This window comes from Temnothorax longispinosus, chromosome 6 (assembly GCF_030848805.1).
Source record: "Temnothorax longispinosus isolate EJ_2023e chromosome 6, Tlon_JGU_v1, whole genome shotgun sequence".
Taxonomy (NCBI): domain Eukaryota; kingdom Metazoa; phylum Arthropoda; class Insecta; order Hymenoptera; family Formicidae; genus Temnothorax; species Temnothorax longispinosus.
The window spans coordinates 22,650,553-22,660,778 of record NC_092363.1 but is presented as its reverse complement, the minus strand read 5'-3'; the positions used below and the strand labels follow the sequence as shown (position 1 = coordinate 22,660,778).

Genomic DNA, 10,226 nt, shown 5'->3' with positions numbered 1-10,226 from the left:
AAAATCAAAGAACCAAACATAAAAATATTTTTCTTGTATTATATTTTTATCTTTGATTTTTTAATTCGCGTTATATTTATTTAAAAACTAAAATGATAAAGGTGTCCAGACATAGGTCTTAAGTGTCCCGGCATTGGTACATTTACCTGTATACGAGAGATAATTACTAAAATATTTTTTTTACATCCTACAACGCATTCAGCCTGTTGGATCTCAAAGAATGAAAAGAAGACGCTTGATATTTTCATCTTGAACCACAAGATTATATAATATTTAGACGGAAAAAGTATAATTAGAAATATATTCACATATAAACCTTTTACATTCCTTTTGCAAATAAATGATTCAGTTATATGAGATATAACACTGGCAACACTATGAAAACTGCAAATTCTGTCGAAAACATTTATTGTGGAAAAATATATATATGTATATATACGTGTGTGTATACATAATATTGATGTATATTGTATGTACAACCATATCTATATTCAAATATATTTAGTTATATTAAACATTACTGATTGTTATTACGTGGAACAATCCTTTTATATTGAGCAGCGACTGTTTTAATCCTAACAATACTGTAGCTAAATGTACAAAATCCAAATAGATGCACGATTCTAAGTTACGACACTTGATAAATTGCGTTGAAAGAGTACATTGTACGTTAAAAACGCACAATTTTACAACGTGATTCTTAAATACACAGGACTTCGTCTCCGTTTATAGCACACATCTTTATATTGAGTTAGTTGCACCATATATTATCTATTCTAAGTTAAAAGATGCTTTTTAAGTAAAAAAAGAAGAAAGAAAGAAATACACTCTGTCGATATTGAAACGACAAATAAATTATTATCATCACAATATTTGCTAAATTCTGTTACAAATTGCTTTCTATTTACTTTCTAAATTTATGTTAAGTTATACGCTAATATGACTCACGAAGTTTTTATTAAAATGTTATTGCTGCTATATATACTCTTTAAGGTACAAAGTCTTAAAATTGTTCTACAGAGCTATTTCCACAAATGTGTATAATTAAAAAACAAAGATTTATAAAAATAGATCGTTTTTCACGCATAATCATTTTGTATTGCTTAAAATAAATTTCAGACGTTTTCAAGCACAAATAATCATATTTACTCTTATGTAATCAAGTGTGATCAAATCATGTGCGCGATGAGAAAAATATTACATTTGAATTTGATTAAAAACAATTGTGCTAAATAGGTAAAATTTAACCATGCGTACAATTTGTTCTTGCACTTGCTACGAATATACAAAACGAGAACGGACAGTGCTTATTTTAAACATTGTTGAAAATATAACAGGATTATTAACATTTCTATTTCTCTCTACACAATTGCAAATAGTATTTAAAGTTAAATTACAATTAAATTAACGTTATCAAAAATATGAAATTACCTACGATATATGAATGGCTTAAGAGAAGTATAATTATTTGCAAGGTATAATGTAATTATGTGGTTGCAAGAGTTCGTGCAAAAACGTACGTAAAAATATTCCTATTTACATTTAAATTAAGATCATTTATCATTGTACAAATTGCGAGATATTCAAATGTTATACGAATGGATTCTAAATGGCGAGGAAAATAAGTTATTATTCTTAATTATTCTCGCACCAGTTAAGCTTAAAAACAGGAGAATCTGACGCTGGTATTTCGCTGCCTTTTCATTATCTTTAACGCTATTCAAGATTACGATACGGCATACTTGAGCTAACAGTTTTATTGCAAGTAAATTTCTAACCCACGTTATTGCTCGCCATTTGCGACGCCGGTCCATTTGCTGGCAGGCTCGTAATCGAATCCGGAAGGAATCGTTTACGATTTTTTACGCATTGCGACGGTGCTGTCCGTATCTCTATGTGACACACGGTGTTCGGGCTCTCGTCATTGTTATTGCAGTTTTGCTTTTTCGACGGTACCACAGCGTCGAACGGTGTGCAGTACTTTCGTTTTAGATTATTACCTGCATCTTGCTTCATCGGCGCGACTGACGAACGCGTTTTGCGCGGTTGATAATCCGGCGTTGCCTGCATCTTTTCCAAAGCGGTCCGCAAGGGTAGCAAGCCGACGGCGAAGGGAATCTCGGTGTTGGACGGATACGCGAGCAGATCCATCTCGTTCTCCCAATAATCTAACGTATCAGACATATCGCCCCACAAAGCGCGACTTATGCACTTGCATACATTGGAGTGGTAAGCGGTGGGATGTTCCGCCGTCATCAATCTCTCCGTATTTTCGGTCTTAAATCTACTATGCGTTTTCGACTTCGGTTCTTCTCTTTCCTTATTAGCGGCAACTGTACATGCGGATTTGTTACTCTTTCTTACTATCAATTTCGAATTAGTCTTCTTGCTGTTGGAGCTCTTTTTGCTGGATTGCACTGCGCTCGCGATTGCGCTGTGATCCGGCACTTTACGATCCTCCTTCCTCTTGCGTTTCGTTCTCGCGTAAGATTCCGTTCTGTTGGGGGAATTACCTTTTTTGAACGGTTTCTCGGTTCCCGAGGAGCTTCCCGAGGAAAGACTCGCAGCCTCGTCGCTCTCTTGTTGACTCAGTCGCGTGCTACGTCTTAGAACCGGTTTCGCGCAATCCGTGTCACTTGTTGGGAAATTTAGTCGCTCCTTAGCGGCATCTCGTTCCACATTTATTCCTCTACATCCGATCACCGTATGTTGATCGCTTATAGTACCACCTACTATCGATTGTATGCTTTCTGTACTCAAGCTTAAGATATATTCGGCGCTTTCCATATCTAAGGAAGTCAACAGAGTAACTGGTACATCATTAGCGGACGGCTCGTCTAGTAAATCTATGGAATCCGTAGAGTGCGGCGGAGTTGGCACTAAATTGCATTGCGTATGTACAAGCTTATTGCGAACTTCGTCAATGGATCTACGTCGTTTGGGCGTATAAACCTTGACGCATTTTCCTACCGTGCTAGGAACATCTGTGCTACTCTCGGAACAGCGCTCCAAGTCGTTTTCGACTTGTGGAAGGCAAGATTGCGACAGTGTAGAAGTTTGATCGTTTTCGTTTACGTCGCAGGAAAAATCACAGCATTGCTCGTACAAGATGGGTTTGAAATCGAGACTATGACAGCAAGCTTCGTCTCTATTACTGTTTGTGCACCTGGTTTGTACTTCGTTTACCATACCTACGGGTGTAAGTACGGTATTGGTAGCAGTGTCGCTTTGTATACTTATATTTACATCAGACGTTGAGAACAATGTATCTATCGCATCGATCGCATCTCTCTTGCTGGCATCGATAGCGCTCGATTCTTCGTACAAAGTGTGTTCTAAATCGTGCTCGGTGCCTTCGATCATGTCGTTCTCTAAAGATTGATTCTTATTTGAGCTTATATCGTTATTATTGCTACTTGCACAGACCGTCGTATTCTCGTCCATGCTTAGCTTATCACATCTAACACAGACGTAATCATCCTCTGTGTGCGAATTGTTTGCAACTTTTAAACTACAATCTCCTCTCTGCTGTTTTAGGCAACTTTCAAAATCATCCAAAATGTTCTTGGAATCAACAATAGTATCGATCACAGATACCAATTCTTTAACCTGGAAAGAGAATAACGATGATATTAACTTGGCATACTAAAATAATTGTAAAATATTATTTCATTGATTAAAACAGTCATTGCGTACCTTAAAAATTTGTGCCGCCGTGTGCAACGATGATAAATGCTGATGAGATATCGTAGTTTCGCCGCAATACATGAATTCGACCATGGCCTTCAAAATTTCAAAGTCCAAGTCTTTTAAAAGTATAATTGGCTCTTGCCCCAAATCTTGTTGTAGTATTTCCTATAGTACAAAACAGAATAGAACATCATAAAAAATATTGAAAAGTCGAAATTCAGTTAAAGAATAGAGACAAAATTGAGAGTTAAAGAATAGAAAGACGTAGAATGTGTGTCTATATAGAATGTCCATACAGAATGTCTAATATTTTAGAATATTTATCTTAGTATTCGCTTAGTACGTTTGTAAAATTTGTTTTTCAAACAGTCGGATATCATTTTGTGCAATAATGATTTATCAAGATACATATAGAAAGATAGTGAAATCATGCAGGAAAGATATTTACATATCTTGTAAATTAATAAATATGTCTTTTTGGAAAACGGAAACACCTCAGTGTACATACTTTACTATCCTTAGATCATATAATTAGTTATTTAATACCTTTCTAAGTTCTTCGAAAGTTGTGAAAATGTATGCCCCTCAAACTTGGTTTCTTCAAATGTTTGTTAAGAACTACTGAAATTCCGATATACAAGGCTTTCTTTAGTTTATATGAATTTTTATATTATCCCTGCAAAATTGTTCGACTATAAGTACACTATATTTCCCAATTTTGAAGTAAATATAATAAGAATACCTTTCTTCTCTACATCACTGTTTATATATCAAATAAAAAAAGTCCAAAGTCTTTTTTTTATAAATGTAAAATGTTTGGTAGACATTCTAGTGAAAAATGGGTTAGTAAAAAAATCTGTTTGGCTTTGAACTAGTACGTATATAGCACATTTGTAATTGTATATACTTAAATCCTACATATATTACAATAAAATCTCTCTTTGGTATATAATAATGGTATGTATGGAACTTCCCTTGTATTCTTAAAAATGACGTACGAGAAATTTTGTTCATTACACTAAAACCAATAAATACGGATCATAAAAATATAATTCCAAATTACCATTACTTTACTTAAATGAGCAAACAATTAAATGTCCTTTTAATCAATAAATAATTCTATAGTTAAATAATGTCAAATAATTAAGAAAGAATAAGACATCTTTGAAAGCTCATTCAATAAAATGTTAATAACACTGCTCAGTCATCAGTAGATCTGAAAGGAAGAGATGCACATCCAAACATTAATCAACATCGATATTTTAATAAATTTAATTTAAAATAATTTTCTGTAATAAGTAAATATAAAAGAATAAGTATAAATATAAGTATAAATAAGTATAACTCTGTATATAACCAATTAACATCATCGTTCTTGTAAAATGTAGGTCTCTTATCTCTAATTTCTATCTTTATAAAATTATAATCCTATTTATTTAATACAACTTCTCATTAATATAATATTTCATAAAACATTTGGAATAATCGAAGAAATATCTTATTGTCTTTTGTATAAATTCGAAAATAATGTTTGATGTCATATGAGAAAATGGCAAAACATGACCTTTGATCAGAGCACGTAAGTATTTTGTAAACACTTTTGCAATTATTAAATGTAACGCAAGTCTGTAACGCAAGTCTTGAATTTAATGTACGATAATACTTGCAATATTCACAAACACACATTTATTATACACATGAAAAATCTATCACTTTAATATAAAATGCATGTATACAAAAATGTACCTACATATATTTCTAGAAAAACAGGCACTAAGATTTAAATGTACAAATGATTAAAACAACATATAAATGTACAAACACAATTTTCAAAACATACATATATAACTTGATATGATTAGCAAGTAACAAAAGGATGTAGGGAATATGTATCCTAACATTTGTATACGTACCTCAAAGTATATACTATTTGAAGCTAAAACCAGCTTGTGAACACGTAGCTTTTGTTCATCGCAGATCAATGTGACATCGACTAGGGCCTGACGTGCCAAAAGACCACTGAATCTTTCTGTAATATATCCCGCGTGGCCGGCCCACTGCAGGACACAATCCTTCGGTATCTCAACCATGGCTACTGCAAAAGGAAAATTAATAAGATTAATATCGAATATATAATAAAATTAATGTCAAATATACGATAAACACTAAATCTGTAAAGAATATCAGATTTCGAAAGTTTTGCTTGTCAGGTTCTTTCGTTTTGAACAGTATAAATTAAAAAAACCCGTCAATGCCACACTCAATATAAAATATCAGTACAAAAGAATATTCACCAAAGAATCTACCAAATGAATTTTGGCAGAGCTGGAATCTATTATATAACACAGAAAATAGGACAAACGACAAGCTCTGATAAATTCAGATACAGACGTGAAACAAAGCGACGCGATATGAAGGAACAGAATCAGCTACTATTTTTCCACCAGTTATCTCAGAGTCTGACGAAATTCGAAGATGTCTGAGCTCGCGTTAAACGGTTAAACAAATAAAAAGATTAATCAGACAAAACTTTCCCTTTTTGCCTCTATCGCACTTGGAGCATACGCGAGCTCTCAAATTAAAACACGTACATACTTGTGCACGTTCGGAAGCTGAACAAACTGTATAAGTTTTCTAGCGATAATAACTGGCTTAAAAAGAGCAAGGAGATAATCTCGGCGAGACTTCCAGAACTCCGTAGCAAAGTCAGACGACGAGACGAGACGAGACGACGAGAGTGATCATTGGATGGAATGACAATGGAAAGTCGTCGAAGGGTGCCTTCTCCTCGTCGCGATGCCACGAAAATCGGAGTAACAGGACCTCGCGATCTCGGGGTGGCTCGCGTACTCACCGGTGCGGACGAGATCGTCGTCGACGTGCGCATCTGCGATCGGGCAACAGCGGCGTCCTTCCCGCGGTCGGGCATAGATCGTAGAGGTGAGACGCGTTCGTCGTAACGTCGTTGACGCGGATGCATGCGATCGCAGGTCGCTGATCGCCGGCAGTGATGTCGCGCGTTCGCACGTGTCCCGTCGAGGCTCATGAAACGCCGGCGAGAACGTAAGTCGGGGAAACCGACGGCCTTACACGACATTGGCCTCGCGGAGATTTTGAGCTCGCTCGCACCTCGCACCCCCGACGATCGCGTCTGCCAAGAGCACAGTAATAAGAGCGTATAGATGGGCAGATTGCAGATTCGTCTCACTGCCCCCGGAGTGCCCCGCTCGGATAACGGATGGGACGCGCGTGCGCGAGCTGTCGGTAAAACGGGGTGATCGGTTACCGATCGATCACCAGGTCCCCAGAGTTTTTATTTCTTATTTTATAATATTATAATTGTTAAAATTTATTTTTCATTTTGCACAATATTCGATATACTGTAGAAAAATTATGCTTCTGTTATTTTATTTCGTATATTTAAAATATATAAATGATGGTTATTCGACTGTCGATAATATCTAAAACAGTATTATGTTTGATAATATCAATTATTGGTAATTCGTTAATAAAACTTAACTTGATTAATTGAAGATAACATCTATAGGTATACAAGATTATTTTTTGTTGATTTGTAAGATGTCGCGACATGTATCAAAATGACTTGTAATGTTGTAATGTTGAAATTAATGTAATTCGCGTTATTTTCCAACTTTGTGTATATAATTTACAAAAATATAAGGGAAATTAGGTTAAAATGATTTCTTTGATACAGTTCTGAGAGAGAAAAGAACAGTTTCATAAATTTTTGATTTAAAAAAATGTGGAACAATTTTTACTTCATATAATTTATAAAAATATAAGGGAAATTAGGTTAAAACGATTTATTTGATGCAGTTCTAAAAAAAAAATTAAAAAAATGTGGAACGTTTTTTACTTCATCGAAGACGTTATAAGCGTCGGCTTCGCCACTCTTCTCAGTCAGTATCATTCCAATATATGTAACCATTATAAACCATCGTTTTCATTGTGATACCCACGGCTGCTAGCACTCCTAGAGTCGACGACGTCGCATACTTGTAGCCTGACACAGTGTTGCTATATGTGGTACTCTAGGAAAATATGGTTACATATCGCGACGTCGTCTGCGTACTCGACCGTAGCTCATACACTGTGTCGCTACAAGTACGGTTCGAAGGTTCTTAAAAACTTGCATATATACTATAAAACAAGTATGAAAGCATTATCGAGAAAATAGTCAGGATTTCAGAGAAGCCTTATGACTAGCCATCTAGTGGCTGATGAGAGATTTACTAGACAACACTAGACAAAAAAGTGTTTCCTTGCGAGCGTATCACGAAAGGAATCACTCGAAATGTTAAATGCATTTTATTGGTCCTCGATATACGTAACATTTAAATTTGAGTTAGCACGGAAAACTATACGGAAGCGATTACAAAGACTATTTATTTTGATCGTTAAAAGTCACTCTATATACGTGACTTTGACGCAGATTTGTATAATGGCACCCTTGAACTGTTATTAAATATTTTGAAATTAAAACGATTGAGACAAATTACAGAAGGCTATACACTACACTTATAACGGCATGCGTTTAAAGGTCCAAATTTGTTATCGTTACCGTTATTCGTTATTCGTTATTAATTTTAAAAAGTAACAACTCTGATATATATAAAATAATCATTTATAAAACGTAAATTAACGACCACGGACTGTTTTTCCTAACACATGTTAAATATGTGTATACAATTACTGATCGAATAAATAACTAACAGAGATATTGTAAGCAACCCAACTGGCCAAATTTTATTGATCTAAAACGCTACGTTTCGACCGTGGATCCGGTCCTTTTCAAGCGCAAATACACCTCTCACAAATATATTAGTCAGACCTAACTACGCCGAATCTAAAAACTAAACGACAAAATTTCAGTTCTCCGCAATAAGTAAAAAACAATAAAAAATCCGTAATTATACAATTAGAAACTTACATATTTGTGCGTCGGGATCAAACGATAAAATATAAAATATTCGTTAAATCTGTCATGTCTGACATGACACAAACATCTAACGAAGCATGCCGTTTAACGAATATTTTATATTTTATCGTTTGATCCCGACGCACAAATATGTAAGTTTCTAATTGTATAATTACGGATTTTTTATTGTCTTTTACTTATTGCGGAGTACTGAAATTTTGTCGTTTAGTTTTTAGATTCGGCGTATTAGTTAGGTCTGACTAATATATTTGTGAGAGGTGTATTTGCGCTTGAAAAGGACCGGATCCACGGTCGAAACGTAGCGTTTTAAATCAATAAAATTTGGCCAGTTGGGTTGCTTACAATATCTCTGTTAATTTTAATTATTTACTGGCGACTCAAATTCTCGAATAAATAACGTTAATAAATACCCCCGATAAAACCCCATTATATAATATTAATTTTATTTATCGAAACCAAACTTTAAATTAAATCTTAATTAAATTATCTCTTAATTACGAGCGATGTTTTCGTATATTTTTTCCTGAGAAGAACGCGTACTCTTGAACCGTCTATAAAACAAATATGTGTCACGAGCGATGTCGATCTTTATTCGTTTTACAAAAATAAAAATTTAAATCTATAATACCACATATTACTTTTTCGAAATCGGCATTTCCAAATTACTCTATCTGTAAAAGGGGGAGGGGAGGAAAAGGAATGTTACATTTGTCGCATTTTTAATCACGCCGTCACGTTTTCCAATCGGTCGATCGGACTTTCCAAATCCTTGCATTATGTTTGATTTAAGGATCATTGCAGATTATACATCCACCACATCAATTTAAATAAAAATTAGATATAAAGGAGCAAAGTTATTGTGTGATGCGATCTATCTATTTGTCAAGCAAGCGAAGATACTACTATAATTATAATTATGGTTGAGAAAAAAAAATTGGATATCTCGGAGCAGGTGAGAGAAGAGATATAAGATTAAAAATACTATTTTTATAGATCAAGAACGCCGTAACGCCGGACTCAAATTCGCTTATTCATCCGTGGAATTGGCTCGTATCTTGCTGTTTGATTGTCGTACTGTTGATCGGTGAAGTTGATCGGTACGCTTAAATACTGGAATATTATCATTAAATTACAAGGCTTCAAAAATAACATATTTTCAAATTTCTATTTTATAACGGTTTTGCAATATAAAAGCTAAAATCTTTGTTAAAAAAAATACAAATTTAATGACTTATAATGCACTTATAAGATATTTGTTTATAAAAAAAATAAAAATATAAAAAAATTATTATTTACATAAATTTATGTCATCTGTTCAGTGCATTGAGTGCACAACAAAGATCGATGAGAATCATATTGGAATCACGAGAAATTATGCACCGTAGGCAGACAAATTACGTTTTTTTATCTTTGCACGTGGACAAAATTCACATCTTGTTTTTTTAGACTAATTTGGCATCATCTCAAGTCGCACATTTTGTCATTTGAATATTCGGTGCCTAAGTCTTGTAATGTTGAAATTAATGTAATTTGCGTTATTTTCCAACTTTGTATATATAATTTACAAAAATATAAG

At 34.2% G+C, this 10,226-nt stretch overlaps 1 protein-coding gene across 7 annotated transcripts; it reads right to left on the bottom strand.

Annotated features, from left to right (window-relative positions):
- Window positions 1–391: 391 nt before the first annotated feature.
- LOC139815186 (uncharacterized) lies at window positions 392–6,680 on the bottom strand. 7 transcript variants are annotated; one of them, XM_071781891.1, is made up of 5 exons: window positions 5,604–5,727; window positions 4,433–4,518; window positions 4,237–4,366; window positions 3,697–3,855; window positions 392–3,609 (listed from the first exon to the last, which is right to left on the bottom strand). In XM_071781891.1, exons 4-5 carry the CDS (start codon window positions 3,778–3,780, stop codon window positions 1,774–1,776), a joined length of 1,920 nt encoding a protein of 639 aa, XP_071637992.1. In that variant the 5' UTR covers window positions 3,781–3,855; window positions 4,237–4,366; window positions 4,433–4,518; window positions 5,604–5,727; the 3' UTR covers window positions 392–1,773. The 7 variants fall into 7 exon arrangements, with proteins under 7 accessions (XP_071637992.1, XP_071637987.1, XP_071637994.1 ...); XM_071781886.1 differs by lacking the exons at window positions 4,237–4,366; window positions 4,433–4,518 and adding an exon at window positions 6,545–6,680 and having other exon boundaries at window positions 5,604–5,785; XM_071781893.1 differs by lacking the exon at window positions 4,433–4,518 and having other exon boundaries at window positions 4,237–4,311; window positions 5,604–5,745.
- Window positions 6,681–10,226: the final 3,546 nt, after the last annotated feature.

What these genes read in the sequence shown, in the direction of transcription:
- LOC139815186 (XM_071781886.1), bottom strand. Translation starts at nt 5,780, where the DNA reads ATGGTTGAGATACCGAAGGATTGTGTCCTGCAGTGGGCCGGCCACGCG. An exon ending in CAAATAGTATATACTTTGAG is followed by an intron (nt 3,856 to 5,603) that starts GTACGTATACAA and finishes TTTGTACTATAG; the next exon opens with GAAATACTACAACAAGATTT. An exon ending in CGGCGGCACAAATTTTTAAG is followed by an intron (nt 3,610 to 3,696) that starts GTACGCAATGAC and finishes TTCTCTTTCCAG; the next exon opens with GTTAAAGAATTGGTATCTGT.